We start from the raw sequence: 17069 nt of genomic DNA, 5'->3' as shown, positions 1-17069 counted from the left end.
CTCTTGAGCAAAAGAGCTCTGGTAGGTTTGTGAGAAGATTAAACTAATGTATGAATGAAATCTTTCTGCTTCAGTGCATAAACCTCCATTGGCTTGTTATTGCAGAATTGTTCCTTATTCAGGCGTAGGACTGCTTTCTTAGTGAACTGGTACTGGATGCTTGAAAGGGAAAGAGTGGACTGTTGATCTATCTTACAGCACTAATTCTTCTGTTCCTGTAAGTTGTTTAAGGCTCAGATTGGGTACTCTTCCTGTATTTCAGCTCTGGTTCTTGAAAGTTTTTTTTTTCTGTGGGATAATGAAATACCAATTTGCAGATGACTGTCTCCAGATCAAAGAAGCACACAATCCTTTGTGTTTGAAATTTAACTCAGAGAGTCAGATGTATGTTTGGATAACTCCATGGTAGYCGATAGAATTACACAAGACACTAGCTAGGCTGAGACTGTTGAAGAAGCAGCTATTTTCATATTGAATTAGAAGATAGTGGATGAATAGCAGTTACAGGGTTAAAAAGTACAGTTTTGGTATTTGAGTATATAGATAAGATGATATGGAACCAAGTGAAAATAGTGGACACTGCGAGGATGCAAATTGAAGGAAACAAAGCCCCACCTCCCATACTAATCTAAATTTAGAGTAAGAGCCTAAAGACAGCCCAGAGTGAGAGGAAAGAATGGAATCCTGTATAAAGGCCAAATATTGTTTTCAGTTGGTGTGGAAATGAAAGGCAAATTATTTTTCAACCTAAAATACCTTTTTGCAAGAAGGCAGGTTGCTTTAAATGAAAATGCTTTGATTTGTGTCAGTACAAGAAAGAAATGAGAAGCCAAGTTTAGCAATGGGCCACCAAGAAGGTTAGGGGACTCGAGCACATGACATGTGAGCAACTGGGTTCATATCGTAGTATCTTCACAGCAGGATGTTTCCCAGTACAGTGAAAGGCTTCTCCTGTGATTAAGTCAGTTTTTTTGACAATGTATGCCCTGGTATTATCTGGAAAGGAGGAAATCTGGATCTTTATTTTTAGACTGGAATCCTGTGCTGTCCCTTCCTTATGAGAACAGCATGCCATCAAGGACATCATAATTCCTAAAGAGACTGCTTGTGAACTTGGAGCACATGATCCCCAGTGCAATAATAAAAGGGAAGTTTTGAAACATCTTCAGTAATTTTTTTTGTCCTCTCTCCAGGAGGACAGAGGTATTAATAGATCACAAAATATTTTTTCTCATTTAATTACAAAGATAAAGTTTCTAGATGTCATTTCTCCCTTCTTCTTTTTTGCCTCTTTAAAGATGAAAGTTGAGTCTCCTGTTGGAAACTTCCCCTTGGTCCATCTGAAACAGGGATTTGCCACCCTTTGTGTCAGGTAGGAAGAACAGACTTATGAAAAGAGCCCTGGCATTTTGAAGTTTTTTTTTTTTTCTTTCTTTCTTTCTGATGTGTTTTAATACTGTGGTTTTTTCAGTGTTGTGAAAGTGTTCAGGAGGAAAGACTTTTTCCCCCTAGAGAATAAATGGCACCAGTGTATTCCAGCTTTCATGGGCATACAAATGTGACTGCGGAGTTTTCATATACACTGACAAAAGGACATTCCTGTTATCAATAGCTATAGCATCTTAACATTTAAAATGCAATCTATAGATTTATCTATTTTCCTTTGTTATCCCTTTGCTTCTGCCTGGGTTCACAGGATGATGAACTGGCTAAACAGAAATACCATGCGTAACTGAATTCAGTAAATCTACTTGAATTCATACAATTGCATCTTTGTAAAGAAAAAATTCTCTTAAGGTGAATGGTATTCATGATTGACAAATGAAAATATTAGGGTTTTCTTATTACATTAAATAGTAATGAAATGAAAAATCATGATGATTTTCCTGGTCCAACTCTGGGTCAGATCCTGTGAGCTGATAACATATGTTCAGCTCTTAGTGAACCTAAAGGGAGGCAAGGATGATTGTAAGCTGCAGATCAGATTCTTATGCAAAGAGTCCACAATGAAAGTAAATTCCACACTCACATAAAGCAAATTCTTCCTGAATATGAAAACAATTATATTTCTTCAGCTAAATGTTTAACAGAGATATGCAGCATGGCAAATATTAGATCGTAAGCTTCAAAATACTGGTAAATGCTGAATAAATGAATACTTCCACTGTGCAGAAGTCCAGCATATGACATAGTAAATGTCCTGGAAAATATATATTGTAATTCTGGATGGTTTTCCTGTTTTCTTAGTTACTCAGTAAAAAGCATTTCAACTCCAGTGAGTAATGAATGATTTAACAACTTAATTTGTAACATACTCCATATATTACTTTTTCCACTTTTCTATCAAGTTAGTACACTGACTGACTTAATGATTCCTGTTTAGACCTAGCCAGTGTCTGATGAGATTTACATCAAGACAGTTATAAAATTAAAACAATAAATAAGCAGTCTGACAGATTCTTTCAATATTAGCTTAATTCTTAACCCAACCTATCAAGGGTGATATTTATTATATACCTAAACAGCATGGAATTAGGAACCATATGAATTAGCAGAAGAATTCTAACCACCAGTTAAAGCTGATTTCCTAGCCTGTGTGTTTTCTCACATGGCTAAAAAGGAAGGTTGTGTCATTACTGCCAATATAGCAGCTTTGGGATAGAAGGCAGGCAGAAAGAAAAGCATGCAAGTGTTGCCCATCCCTGCAAATATGTTCGTATGTCTGCAGGCATAAGCAGATGAGCTGAAGTGCTAGAACCAGCCACCACAAATCTGTGCCCAGCCTTCGTAATCTGTTGTGCAATAAACGCATCCAAACAGCAGATGATATTCTCACATTAATAGTCCATTTGCCCTCTGACATCTGTCTCCACAACAAATTGAGGCGTCTCCTTAGTGATCTTTTAAAAGGAAAAGATCTAGGTGCAAGAGGACCACCGAAAATGTGAAATGGTGCTCTTTGCAAGCAGTTTAATCACTGTGTTTGACAAACATGAGGGTAGYGATTATTTACCTGACTGCATTTCTTGTGAAGAGGGCATGACTGGAAGTTATTTCTGCTCAAGTTTTGAGATGGGGCTCCTTTTCACTTCCCTGCGGCACTGTATGGATGCAGAGACTCTGGGCTTGGCATTCCCAGAATGCCAGAGCTTAAATCTTGTACTGAAATGTTGACAGTTTCACAGGTGGAAGCAAGATGGTTTAAGTCTCTCTTTGGAGTTTGAGAGCTGGCTAAGCCACTGCATTTTTGCTCCCAGGCTTTTCACAGCAGTTCCGTTCGCTTTGATTTGGGTATTTTCATGCTTTATTCTGTTAGACGCTGACAGAGGAGTTGCGGTTCGTATTGCAGGAGAACTCAGCAGTGGTGGACCTTCCATTTTTTATTTGTGTTTGCCCCTTTGCAAAGAAGGGTGTCCGTCATAAAATGTCTCTCTCTGTGCCTTTCTTGCTGCTGTAGTCTAAATTGTGTCCTCTGTCACATAAAATGTGCATTCAGTGCTTGTCTTTTTCCAGTAGAGGTAGCAGCCTTTGCAGAAAGGAAAACTTTCTGGTGCTTTGTACAGCCTCCTCTTCTCGAAAACCAATGCAGAAAATCCCCAGGGGGGGKTTATCAAAACAGATGTATGAAGCCTTCAGGGGACACCCTTTCCCTCAAATAGGCCCTTCCTCTATATGAAAACAGACATGTTCCCGTAAGCAAATTTTCCAGACACATGCCTGACAAAACAGTTCTTTCTTCTGTGCTCCATGTAATAAAATTCGCTGCTTCGTAGAACTGGGACCAACAGTTGCAGCTTTAAATGTGAGCTCGGGCCTGTATTGCCACTAAGATTTTTTCTTTTTCCTTCTGGGCTTCATAAAACACCTTATGCAGGCCAGAATAGTTAATAGGTCCTGCAGTACCCATTTGACATGTGTGCATGCACTAGGTGTACCTAGAGTTATTCAGTTGGGTAGAGGAATAGTGTAGTGGTTATCACATCTGCTTTACATGTTGAAGGTCCTGGGTTCAAGCCCCAGTGGAACCAGCACAAGGAAATCTTTGGGAGGTTGGACTTAGATGATCTCCAGAGGTCCCTTCTAACCTTACTGATTCTGTGATCCTGCATTTCCCCCTTCCCTTTAGGGGCAAGTTTAGCTCAGTTGGTTAGAGTGTGGTGCTGCTAATGGCAAGGTTGCAGGTTCAACCCCTGTATGGGCCATGCTGAGGGCTGGACTAGGTGACCTGCAGAGGTCCCTTCCAACCTTACCTAATTCTATGTGTTCAGAAGTGCGGTTTGCTGTTTTTGTACCTGGATATAATGTCACAAAAAGCTTCATATTAAAAAATAAAAAAAGGATGTACTCAGTTACTTAGGATGATAGAAAGGAGATTTCATAGTTGTCTTTAAGCTATTGGTTCCTTTAATAGTTTTTGAGGTGTACACACTTAATTCATCATCACAAAAGGATACTGCCTGTCGCACTATGCCGCCTTAAGTGTGGGAGGAGGAATGCTACTCGGGCCCTGTATAAGGCTGCCTGCTCTGCTGGAGTTTGGAGTGGCTCTCAATATGCTGAAGAGGAAAAGATGTTCAGAGAAGGAGCAAAGGCTGGTGGACTTGCTGCTTTTGAAAGCTGCCTGTCTTTCTTCCATTGACAGTGAAGGGAGGTTTGCAGTAACACCTGCTGTAGTTGCCCTACTGGCTGGAGAAGGACACCTGTCCAAGCCTTCAAGCATACCCCCTCTTACACCAAGTCCTTGCTTTTGAATAAAGACTTAAGCACATGCTGTTTGCCAGATTTGGGGAGTGCTTCAAACAACATCTTTCATGCCATCCCACATCTCCTTTATCAGTTTACTTACCTTCATGTTAAAATTTTGTGGGATAACACCTCTCAAAGAGAGTTGGTGAACCTGCCCTCCTGCTTCCTTCTTGCCTGAATTTTCTCTGTAATCTTACAATGACTTATGTAATGGGGTAGACAGATGTGACACATTCCTAGGTCCACTRSTTCTCCATATTCTGAATAGTCATCATTAGATTTTGATTCTGCAATTCATGGCAGTACTGCGTATTTCATAGACTTCAGTGGAACCATGCTAATAGTAAGGTGATATTTGTTTTTGTATTATGTGTCAGAATTTGGCACCTAGTAACTTCCCCACTAGGGTTATGTGGGTGTTTTTTGTTTTTTGTTTTTTGTTTTCCTGCTTCTCACCTACTACCCTCAGGGAATTTCACAAATAAATTGCTGATCTTCTAGGCATAGATGAGCAGACTGAACAGTCAGGCTTAAAAATAGCTTGACTCCTATAAATCTGGTCTTTTTCACAGCCAAGGTATTTTTGCTCTTCTTGTCTCAGAGGAAGGTTCAAAGTGCAAGTAAAATGTTTTTGCAGCAAAAATTATTGGCAATTTTCTGTTAGCACAAAAATATTGAAATCAGTTATTTCTCTTTTCTTCCTAAACACTGTTTGAGCGCTGTTCTGTTGAATATAACAACAGATCTTTCAATTATATAGCAAATATACTAAATAATGCAGAACAGCATGTCAGTCAGAACTGTACTTCCATCTTCCCAAATAGCACATACTTTGGTTTACAGTACAGAGATCTTCCAGTCTGACAGTTATATCGAGATATTTAGTGGTTTCCCAAAAATTTGGCTCCAGAATTTATATAGATTTTTTTTTGCTCCCACAAATACAGCAGACTAGCTTTGGAAAATCACAATTATCTCTTTAAAAATCTTCTGAATGTAAGATACAAATAAAAGGTCTGCCTTACAGATCCTTTAGAAAACCTTTACATGAGCTAGTTTGAGTACAGGGAGCAGTRTAACCACAGCATTACCACAGAGTGGGCTGCAAACTAGCCTAAGAAGCAGGGCAAATTTAATATATATGTGTCCATGCTCACCTGCAGCCAGTTTTTAAATTAAGGTTCTGTTGCATGATGGTGACCATTGCGTTTCTGAAAGGAAGGACAAATTAATGAGATTCTCTTATGCCTTCAATCAGACAAACTTCTAAAAAACCACAAGCCTCTAATAGCTATCCCGTGAGTCTCTGCTACTGTGAGGAACAGAAAAAAAGTTTGCTTACAAAATGCTTGTATTCCAAGGTGAACCTATTTCAGTGTTCTCTCAATTTTCATATCTTTCATGATCAGAAGGATATGAAGCACGTTTTCAGTCAAACTTGCTAAGGGCCTGGTTAAGACTTTTAAGCTTCGGCCCTAGGCAGTACCCACTGAAGGTATCATGTCTTGCATCGGCAGTTGCTTATGAGAACTAGCTCAGGAGCTGAGCTAGCAGATTCTCTGGTTTGGGTCCTGGAACTGTGATTTTAGGCTATGGCAAAAATATCAATTTGCTTAAATGTTCCCAGGCTTCACTCCTACACTTAGGCGGTTCCCTGTGTTTATGCATCCAAGTAGGGGAATGAAATCAGGGAACTGATTTCAGTGAAAACATATCCTTCAAAAATAAAAAATAAAAATTAAAAAAAAAAGGAAAGAAGAAAAGAAAAGAAAAAAGAGGTGTGGGAGGATTTCAGCTGAGTTAATGTATGTCATTTGTCTGCACGACCAGCTGTGTGGATACGTGGTCCTACTGCAGGAATGGGCAGGACAGGAACTGATTCTCTTGCTACTGCTGTTGAAGTCAGGGCTGCTGAAGCACTGCCTTGCTGCCTACTTCTTCCAAAGGAAGAGGCTGTGGTATTTGCTGTGAGAAAACAATTATCCATGACTTTGGAGAATGTTTAGCAGAGAAGTCCCATGGCTGCCCTTTGCCTTCACTTGTAGGCTGTCATTTCCATACAAAATAAGTGGTTATTGCCTTTCAGTTTTTCAGGTAACCTTTGCAGCTGTTGCCACATCAAAGATTATACTTTAGACTAGCCACATCTGTGTTTGGACCAAATGCTCTCCTCAGCATCAGCATCATAACTTTGATGGATGAAGGGGAACAGACTCTTTACCTGTTAAGCTTGAGAGTGAGGATCAACTACTAGTTACTCTCACATCCTTATTTCCTTATTGAAATATTCATCGAAGAGGAGACTCAAACAGATAATATATTATTTCAATAAGTATATTGCAAAACGTTTATATGCAAGGTTTTACCCTCTTTAATTTCCAGTGTTCATAGCAGGAGTTTTACTCTAGCATGCATTGCCACTCCACACTGACAGATTATGTCTGAGAAGCCTGCTGTCTCCTAGTAAGTAATGAGTCCTGCAGCAGGACTGTTGATGTTCACACATGTGTTCCTGTGCTAAAGATCCAGATATGTCAGATGCTTGTATTTCATTCTTTCGAGGATTTCAGAGCTCTTTCCTTTGAGCAGGAGCTTCTGCTGAATCGAGGTTCTTCTGAAGACAAAGTGAAGTGCCGGTAATTCTCCTCATATGTAAAGAGGCTAAATGAGTCATTTAATGACATTCAGCAAGTCCTTGCCAGTCCTTGTCCTTCTCAGCCCTGCTTCCCATTCTGATATCTTGCCATGGTCAGAGATGTGTGACCATTCCTCAAAGAGGAATATGATAGTTTAGCTAGGCCAGGAAATTGTCTGTAAGAGTTGAACATGTAATTGGAATTGATCCCATTTTTATAGCTGAATAAATTTCCACCTCTCTGCTGATCTTCGTAGGCTGACAGTTTGCACACTCTTAAATAATTTTCGTTAGAGCAGTTTAAGCTAATGTATTTTGCTGAGTAGGGATGGAAACATGAACGTGGTTGGTTTCAGCAGTTCGGCTCATTAAAGGTAGATCAGTAATTCACTGTAACTTAAGCCTTGCAGTATGTGAGTAACTTAAACTTCGTTTGGGCATTATCTCTAATTTTTAACATCGTCCCTAATTTTTGAAATACTCTTCTCGCTTTCCAGCTTTCAGACCAACTAGATCTTCCTCTCCATACTTCACTTCCTTGACTCTGCTTTCAGTGCTGCTCTCTACCACTTAAAAACAAGTTTGCTAGCTTCTTGTCTTTGAAGGAAGCAGAAAGAAGGAAGGTATGCTTGATCTGAAGAGGAAAGGCAAAGCTAGCAAACATCACAGTTCCTGTGTGTTTGTAGGTGTGTTTAAAGCACACTAGTCAAGTTAAATTTTCAGTGATGTCTGTAATTCAGTGATGCAGTTTTTATTATACCTGAAGTTGAATTTAACTGTGGTGATAGTTGGCTGTGAGAATTTCAGTACCATATGCGTCAAGTTCATCTAGACCAAGTCTATCTTTTGTGGTGTTCTGCTTGAGATATATAACAGAGGAAAACTTGTATAATCTGTCCTTTATCAAGGGTCCTTTACAGGGGTGGGAGAGTACCAAAAATGCTGCATGAAAGATCCTGTTGATATGAAGCTGAAAGAGAAATGCTAAATCCAWACTCGGCAGAGGGGGAATCCGGAGACCCTCTCTGTGTCCTTCTTATGTTTTTGTGGATTGTATTGTGATCCCAGGGAGTTACAATGAAGTTGTCCATGAAGTGGGCACCTCTCCGCTGAAGGTAGCCTTTGGGCAGTTTTTACAGCTCTTTTCCTTTGACTTTCTTGAATAACTTCAGTTGACTCTGTAGTGCCAAGCCAAAAAAAAGAGAGAGGGGGAGAGATAGAGAGAAGGGGAAAAAGGTATAAAAGGGGAAAAGCCAGGAAAAGGAAGACTAAAAATTAGGGTAGTTGCCATCAAAAAAACCTCCAAATCCCATAATGGCAGTAGAGTCATTGTCAAATAATCATGGTTGCTGCACTGCCCAAGGCAGCATTGCATTGGGAGCAACACTCTATTTCTTCTTGTGGTGGATGTTCAAGGACATCTTCAAGAAAGATACTCATTTCATATAAGCTGCTGTTAAATATTCTTAGAAGAAAATGTCCAGAGGTGTTTATTTGTTAGTAAATGTTTTTCCCCCATCCAGTTTGGCTGCCTTTGTGCCTTTCTGGCATGTTACAGAGTTGCTGTAAAGACCACATCTTCCCCTTCACAGTGGAGGGGGTGAAAAAGCTGCAGTTCTTACTTGTGCCTCTCTGTGCTGCACTGCACAGAGCAATTCAGCACTGCTGCCTGGGTTGTGCCAAGTGCTGAGGTACTGATTTTTCAGGTTAAACTTTGTGCCTTAAAACAAGGTGAGAAATCATAAAAAGGAACGTTCTTTGCTGTCTTTGCTCAGTTGTGCCAAAAGATACAAGTTGTCTTTGAAACAGATTTTAAGTGTAAACTTGACGTTTCCACCACTAATCACACTTTCTTCAGGTGAAAGATAATAGAGTTGCCTGACTAGCTCAGCCCTGGATTTTGCTTGAGTAGTTAGTCCAGAAAGAATTATATCCATTCTGTGGTGATGGTTTTGTAATCTCTGTTCTTTTTTGTGCTAAGAGCTCAACTCATTTAACATCTCAGTTTGAATGTGAAAATGTTCTAAGAGGTGAAAGATCAGTGATTTATATGTAATACCCAGCATCCTTCTACCCTGTCCTCATTTTACTTCAAGTCAGTGTCATAGCAGATACATCAGTGCAGTGAAACCACCGTATTTTTTCCCAAAACATTAAAAAAACATGCTAATTTCATGCCTGCTAATTCTCAAGCACAAGACAACTTTAATTAAAAGATAAATGAGAAAATAATGTTAGTGTGGATGCTATATAATTGTAGAAAATTAATTTTTAGTTATTTATTTTTTATTCTTGAAAATCTGTGTATATGCATGCTCATTTCTGTTATCTTCTCTAATCAAAAGGAAGCCACTCAATGTCTCCAACCATATGGATTTCATATTCCATTCAAAGCAACCTAGTGTTATATGGTAATGACTCAACAACTTACTGAATCCAGTTAGCAGGTTTGTAGATCGTTACGCAAAGCATCTCATAGCTAAGTTTCATAACAGTCCTACTTAAATTATCTCACATTCTCCATGTAACGATTTGTTAAAGGCAGCCATGCCTTCTATCAGGAAAGGAGTGATTCACAGTTATTACGGGAATATTCATGGGACAGCTTTTCTTTCTCTTGAACCCTCACCCCCTCTTTCTACCCAACCTTGCATCTTAACATCCAAAAGTCAAACAGTTAGCTCAGGCTGCTGTCTCACTCTGTATAGGAGTAGTCAAAGGCAGCGAAATACTGAGAGAGCTTATAAATACAGATCCTGGAAAGAGAGATAATGTTATATACACTAGAAAAGAGAACTTTACTTGCCTAGAATGAAATTCATGATACAGCAGTGGCCTTACATAAGATTCTGTGCAGCATGTAAGGTCTGCTTGGACCATTGACCTCAAGCTTAAGTGGTAGCAAAAGATTTTGCACTATTGTGAAGCTGAACACTCAGAGCTGTTTTGCTTACCTCTTTTTATGCCTGCTTGAACACATTCATTCATTTCCTGACTAAATGGTTTATCATCTTTTTTAASAAGAGGATCTGACTGGCTGCTTCTGCTGATCAGTTTTAAGAACACTGCCACACAGGGAACCATCACTCTTGTTTTGTAAAGTGTCAGCTAAATCCTCAGCTGRCATAAAGAGATGTCATTCCATTGCTTTCAGTGGGATTAGGTCAGGAGATTGGACTCAGCAGCTTTTTGGGACAACCAGGCAGGGCTTTTTTCCTTCCCTGATTTCTAAATCTCATTTTGAATATAATGCATGATAAGTTTTAACAGTAACTTAAAAAAAGATGGCCGTGCTGCAGTGCTTATTTGGATTCACTGAATTACCAACGTGTGATTTTAGCCTCGGGTTTCACATGCATTTCTCTTGGCTGCATAAGTCTTGGCTTAGGCTGTTCTTACTCTCTGCACTATATTGGCACAGTTACTGGTATGACCATTCAGTGAACCAGATTGGGAAACCAAAGCTTTTCTCTTTTTTTTTTACCTAGTTATTTTCAACCAAATTAGCTTCCAGATGAGCTTCAGCACACATGCAGCCAGCACTCAGACAGGTGTGCTGGTACGGTACAGTAGGCAAATCTGAGAGGCAGAGATGAACACCTGCAAACAGGATAGGAGAATTTTTGCAAATAGCACTGCTGCTGAATACAGAACTTCAGCTTCATTGACTGACCTTTGTGTTACTGAAATACCCAATATTTGAGGAAAATAAAATTTATATGGGTTTAGGCTGAAAAAAAAACAGATTCAAAGGCTCTAATCCAACATTAGAACAAGTATGGTTCTAATTGTGGCTTTGCAAGTGTATGCTGAGCATTGTTCGGTTTCTTACATTGCTTTCACTACATTAAGTCCTTTCCTGTGAAGTTTCTGTGATATATTGTGGGGTATATAAAATCAAAGTCAAACTCTCTCGAGATCCAAGACACCAAGCTTGACCCTGTTAGTGTAGATGTGATAGCAATATAGGAAGGCTCGAATCCGGCTTAGAAGTGGTTTGGCTATCCTATAACCACCCAAGTCCCAGGCAACTCATCCTTTGGATTAATGTTTCCACTTTTGTGGTAGGTTTGTACTAGTGAAGGATGAGTTCATTTTAACTTTTCCTCATATGCATGCTAAAGAAAAATCCCAGTATCATCAAGTATGATTATACTGATTAAACCTTATGGATGAAAAGTGTATGGGTTTCAGGAGTGGGGACTCTTGGGTATTTCTCTCTCTCTACATCTCTACTTCATACTCTCCAGCTGAGCTGATCTTACTGAGTTGTTCAGACTGTCTTTCTGGGTCTACATCTTCTGATAGAGACTACAGTGCAAAACGGCATGGGGACACTGTGTTTTCCCTCTTCTTCCTCCTCAACACCTACGGACTTCCCTCTGTCATCTGTTCCTTTTTAAGGAGCTATATTGCCTTGCTGAATCCATACATCCAGGATCTGTAGTTGTTCAGCAGTCTCTGAAGAGAGGTGGTGTCGCTGGCTGGTCAGGGGAGGAAGGACTTTGTGCATGTGAATGCAGTGGAGGGACATGGCAGATGCAGGTGATTCAGAAGGGAGCATGAGTGCTGTTGCAACTATCTCAGTGGTATTAATGCCAAATCATGCCAATATATTGAGTAGGTTTCAAAACACAATACTACTGCTGCATAGCACCAGCCATCTAGGCTGTGTATTGCAAGACTTAGGAGAAGTAGAGAGCAAACTTTGCTGATCTCAGTGGTGTGAAGTGCCAGTCACACTTGGGTGAGGTGGCTGCTCAGGTAGCTACCTATAATAAGAAGGAGGAGCTTTGTGTCATAACTAAAGCAAAAATCTGCTAGCAGATATGATAATGTGTGCAGTCATACCACCAAATTACTGCATCTTATGGGTAACAAATACCACATAAAAATATCTGAGCTAACTTCAGTTAGCTAGCTGGACTAATAGTTGCTGTATAGGTGCAACAACCTGCACTGATTTATATACAAGGAAGGCAGTATGACTGGTGCGGTAGTCCTTGTGGCATGTATGAGTCTTTCTGCTATGACTTAGCCGAAGATGTCAAGAATTTGATCTTTTTTAGAGGAGGAAGACAGTATCCTACCTAAACACTGCTTAAGAGAATCTTCTTCAGTTCAGAGAACAACAGACTGCACTACTTTTAAAATAGTACATGCCCCCATTAAGCCACTCTTCGTTACTGTACAGGCATAAGTCATAAATAGTTTATTTGTTCCTTGGCAACTTCATATTTCATGTAAGAACAAAAGAACACACATGCAATGGAGCTTTTATGAGATCAACATTTAATCCCTGACTAAGATTTAGTAAACATCAAGGTTTTCCCTCAAGYGGTGATCTTCTCATCAACCTAAGCAGACTTTCTAAGGTTAGAAGAGTAGCCTTTGCAGCAGTGGCTATGAATATATATATCCATACACTTATATACATATATTCCAATACATGTACCTGGGGTTGTTTTTAGGTTTTTGCAGAGTAGTGGCCTCCTATTTTCTATTGTAAAAGGCAGTGAGGGTAAATAAAATGAAAATCAGCTTCTTTCTCAGAGCTATTGCGTACGCAGKGAAAAGATGCAGTAAGTAGTCTGTACAAACAGGGAGTGAGAATGAGGAAGCCATGATAACATGTACAAATACAAGGAAAACATGGCTGATTATTCAGAGCACTACATTAAGKCTCCATAAGATGGGATCTGACATGTTTCTGAGTACTTTTTTTATGAGATTAGCTGATCTACTGTATGTCCTTGGGCATGTCATTTCCTTTCTACATTTCAGTCTCTCCACTTGCAACAAGGCATAAAGTTAATTAGCTTCTGTGGAGAAAGGCCATCGTCCTTGGAATTGTTGTCCTCCTCAGGGTCAGCCAGCCTTCTGGTGTCTCAGATGTCACGTAGACCCTGAACTTCCCCAAATTGCCTTGGGTTGCAATGTTCAAAGGGCTTGTTTGCAACATTGTTCTGTTAGAAAAAAAGACTTTTCCCTTCTCATTTTAAGATTGCCTGAGGTTGAAAGTGAACTCAAATGGCTGAAAGCAATGGGTTAAGTTATTGATATAAACTCAGAAAAGCATAAAAAAGAAAGCTTCTGTTCAGTGCATCAAGGATATGAAGCTTTTTCTCTGGCTGTTCCTTAGAGCTTTCCTAAGGCATCTCTCAGCCCTAAAGCAAAGGAGACAAGCAGCTGAGTGACATTCTCCCTATGGGATACTGTCTTTCAGAGTGGACTTTTCTGGATTTTGTATTGGCTACTCAGCCAATTTGTATTGGTAAACTCAGCCACAGTTTGCTTTCTAACTCCTGTATTTCAGGATTGGCTTATAACGCTAATGAAAGGGTTGCCGACCTGAAGAGGTAAGTAACATCATTGCCAGTGGCTTCCTCTCCCTTCTCAGTCTGTCTCTCTCAGTTGTTCCACTTTGAGAGTTTTTCACTGTTTATTTCCCAGAAATGTAGGGTTAACACTTTTGCCAAATATAGCAGTAATGTTTTGTGTTTCCTACCTACTTGGTTTTCTGAACTGTTTCCTCCCTCTCCCCCATCTCATTTTAATGCAATGGGATAAACAAATACATGATGTGTAGTTTTGTGGGCACTCAGCCAGAGCTACGATGAACTATCTTTGCTGCTCAAGTCACTTCCTGCATTTTAAAGACCATTACATTACTTTATTCTAAAGAATTGAAGAATACTGCCACCTAGTTCATCCTCCCACTCCAAAACAGGACCAGCTCTACTTAGAGCATTCCTGACAGACACTTGTATAACCAGTCCTTCAAGATCCCCAGTGATGAGGACTCCACTGCCTTTCCAAGCAAATTGTTCCAGGGCTGCAATATCCTTATCACTGTCAAGATTTTTSCTGCTGTCTTACTGTATGTACCGTGCTGCAATTTGAGCTCATTATTTTCTTTTCCTCCTCCTTGTGAATGCTGATGAACAGCATTGTTACCTAATTCCCTGCAGTAGCATTGTATATATTTGAAGGGTGTTTTCATGCTCTCTCTTCTTTAGGTGGAGCAACCTGTGTTCTTTCAGTCTTTCCTCATAATTCCTGTTATCTAGACATCTGCTCATTCTCATTGCTCCCCACTGGTTTGCCTTCAGTTACTTCACATCTTTCTTGAGGTATGAAGCCCAAAACTGGAGAGCATACTTCAGCTGAGTTAATAGCAGTGCTGAGCAGAGTAGAAAGATGTCACTCAGGCTGTACTCCTGCAATGCATCACAGAATGGTATTTGCTTATTTTAAAGCAACACAACATTTGCTTATTTTAAAGCAGCACAACATCACTGATTCACCTTCAACTTCTGAGTCTGTGTGGTCCCCAAATCCTTTGGGTAAAACTCCTGTCCGGGTAAAATTCCTGTTCATCCAGTTGTTCCCCATCCTCTATTTGTGAAACTGATTATTCCTGACTAAATACAGAAGCCTGCACTTGTCCTAGTAGAACTGTATTCTTCAACTTTTCCAGTTTGTCAGGATTGTTCTGGATTCTAATGTTGTCCTCAGTTATACTTACCCAGCTTAGTGTAATTTGCCAGTTAACAAGCATGCTTCTGCTGTGTCACTTAGTCCATTAATGAAGATATTCCATCATACTTCAGCCAGGATGAAGACCCTTACAAGAAGCATGCTTCTGATTTGGCTACAAAATACTGATAATAGCTTGCAGAAGCAACAAATTAYTGGCAGCTGCCCCAGCAATTTAGGACATCATATTTTATTAGTTTAATATTGGCCACCAGCTTTTTCCTCATTTACCTTCATGCACCTCCCTGAATGGGTGGAATTCCAAGGTGAAACATTTAGGAAGACAGATTTTGTGCTATCTTGTTTTATGGATTTGGATTGAATATTTTTCTTTTTCTTTTCTTTTCTTTTCTTCTTCTTCTTCTTCTTCTTTTTTTTCAGTATGTTGGCCTTTTCTGAACATTTGATACCTTACTTGTCCTCCATGAACTCTCAAAGATAACTGCTCTGAGATTTCTTCCCTCATTTTAAAATATCTTAGGGCAAAGTTCATCAGGCTTGGACAATTTGAAAACATTTGATTTACTGTAATGCTTACTGTGTGTATTACCCATTCAAGACTGAGATCTTTTTTATAAAGGCTGATTCCTTCTTTACTGGTATTAATTCCAACTAGTCAGAGGATCAGTTAGCCTTTTTTAGTAATGTCTTAGCAAAAATGGTATTTTGATATTCCTACTGTAATATATCAATATCTTTCTTTCTTGTTTCAAATAGTGGACCAATAATTTCATTGCACTTACCGAATGACATGTTGTTATTCTCGATTCAGTTGCACCTCATTTTGTGCCCCAGTCTTTATAACTTCATGCCAAATGGTGAAGTTATTTTATCACGTTGATTACTCCTATCATCTTATTGTAAGAGSTATTCTCTCTACATATACCCTATCACACTCATCGGTTTTCTTTGCATTTGACTTTTCATACAGAGTAGACGTAACATTGATGAGATAGATGATAGATGTGGCACTTTGAGTTTTCCAAACTAATGTCCATTTTGACAGCTGTAGAAGTTCTGGCCTGTGCATTTGGTGGCTATGTGTTTTCATCATTTAATTAGTTTCAGTGGAGCCGTGACATTTCTCCCGTCATTACAGTCAAAACAACTGGGCAAGCCTCATCTATAAGWCACAGGCTCTTTGTCTTATATTATTGTATATCCATGTAAATGGGATCCAGCAAGAGAAATGTTTAAAAGGGAGACAGAGTTTTCCTGTGTTAACAGCAATTTAATCTGCTGGGCAGTAGTCATCCTTACTTGGAGGACTTTTGCTGAGTTGTCTTCCCAAGGCAGCAACTGTCAGAAGAGCAATAAGAACAGGTTTCTTGTGACTATCTGTGTGGAACCAAATTACCCTCAGGGACAGAAAGTGGGGAATTTCTCTATCTCCAAAACAAATCCAGTTAGCCAGATTAAGGCTCATAAAACCTGACAATTGTGAGAGGAAAATAATGTATGGAGTGGAAGGAGATAGTAAACAATACTTAATTGTGTGAGTGGCTGCAGAATTTCCATTAGGTTTAAGAGATACCGTAAGCCAGCCTATTGAGAAACCCCCTGTATCTGCACACACAGATATGAATGCTTTTAAGTTGTCTTCCTGTGCTGCAGACTGGCCAGGAGGCAAGTCTGGAATCTCGTGGGTTAAGGCCCTAGAAGGAAGGGGGTCCAAGAGAGCTGGCTAGTATTCAAACATCACTTCCTCCAAGCTCAAGAGTGCTGCATCCCTATGAGTAAGAAGTGCAGCATAAGGGGCAGGACACCTGAATGGGTAAGCAAGGAGCTCTTGGCCAAATTCAGACAGAAGAAGAAAATACACAGAATGTGGAAGAGGAGACAGGCTACTTGGGAGTATTATAGGAATGCAGTCAGAGTATGTAGAGATGCTGCAAGGAAGGCGAAGGCCCAGTTGGAATCGAGTCTGGCAAGGGATGTTAAGGACAACAGGAAGGGCTTCTTCAGATACATCAGCAGCAAGAGGAGGACTGGGGAAARTGTGGGCCAGCTACTGACTGGGGTGGGGGCCCTGGTGACAAGGGATACAGAGAAGGCAGAGTTACTGAATGCCGCCTTCGCTTCAGTCTTCACTGCTAAGGGCAGCCCTCAGGAATCCTGCAGCCTGGACGTGAGGGAGAAAGTCTGGAGA

At 39.9% G+C, this 17069-nt stretch overlaps 1 protein-coding gene across 5 annotated transcripts in view; it reads left to right on the top strand.

Moving 5' to 3' along the window:
* Positions 1-17069, top strand: part of FARS2 (phenylalanyl-tRNA synthetase 2, mitochondrial) — a 256063-nt gene that overhangs the window by 227212 nt on the left and 11782 nt on the right. Inside the window, exon 7 of one of the 5 annotated variants that reach the window (XM_085321695.1) lies at positions 13698-13740. The exons of the other annotated variants lie outside the window; for them this stretch is intronic. Coding sequence (XP_085177821.1) covers positions 13698-13710 — 13 coding nt within the window. The 3' untranslated portion in view covers positions 13711-13740. The remainder of the gene's footprint in view (positions 1-13697; positions 13741-17069) is intronic. 5 annotated transcript variants of the gene reach the window in all.

Source organism: Rhea americana, unplaced genomic scaffold, assembly GCF_003343005.1.
Source record: "Rhea americana isolate MKP2758 unplaced genomic scaffold, rheAme1 scaffold_70, whole genome shotgun sequence".
Taxonomy (NCBI): domain Eukaryota; kingdom Metazoa; phylum Chordata; class Aves; order Rheiformes; family Rheidae; genus Rhea; species Rhea americana.
The sequence above is the reverse complement of the archived record's forward strand: the minus strand, read 5'-3'. Positions and strand labels throughout refer to the sequence as shown.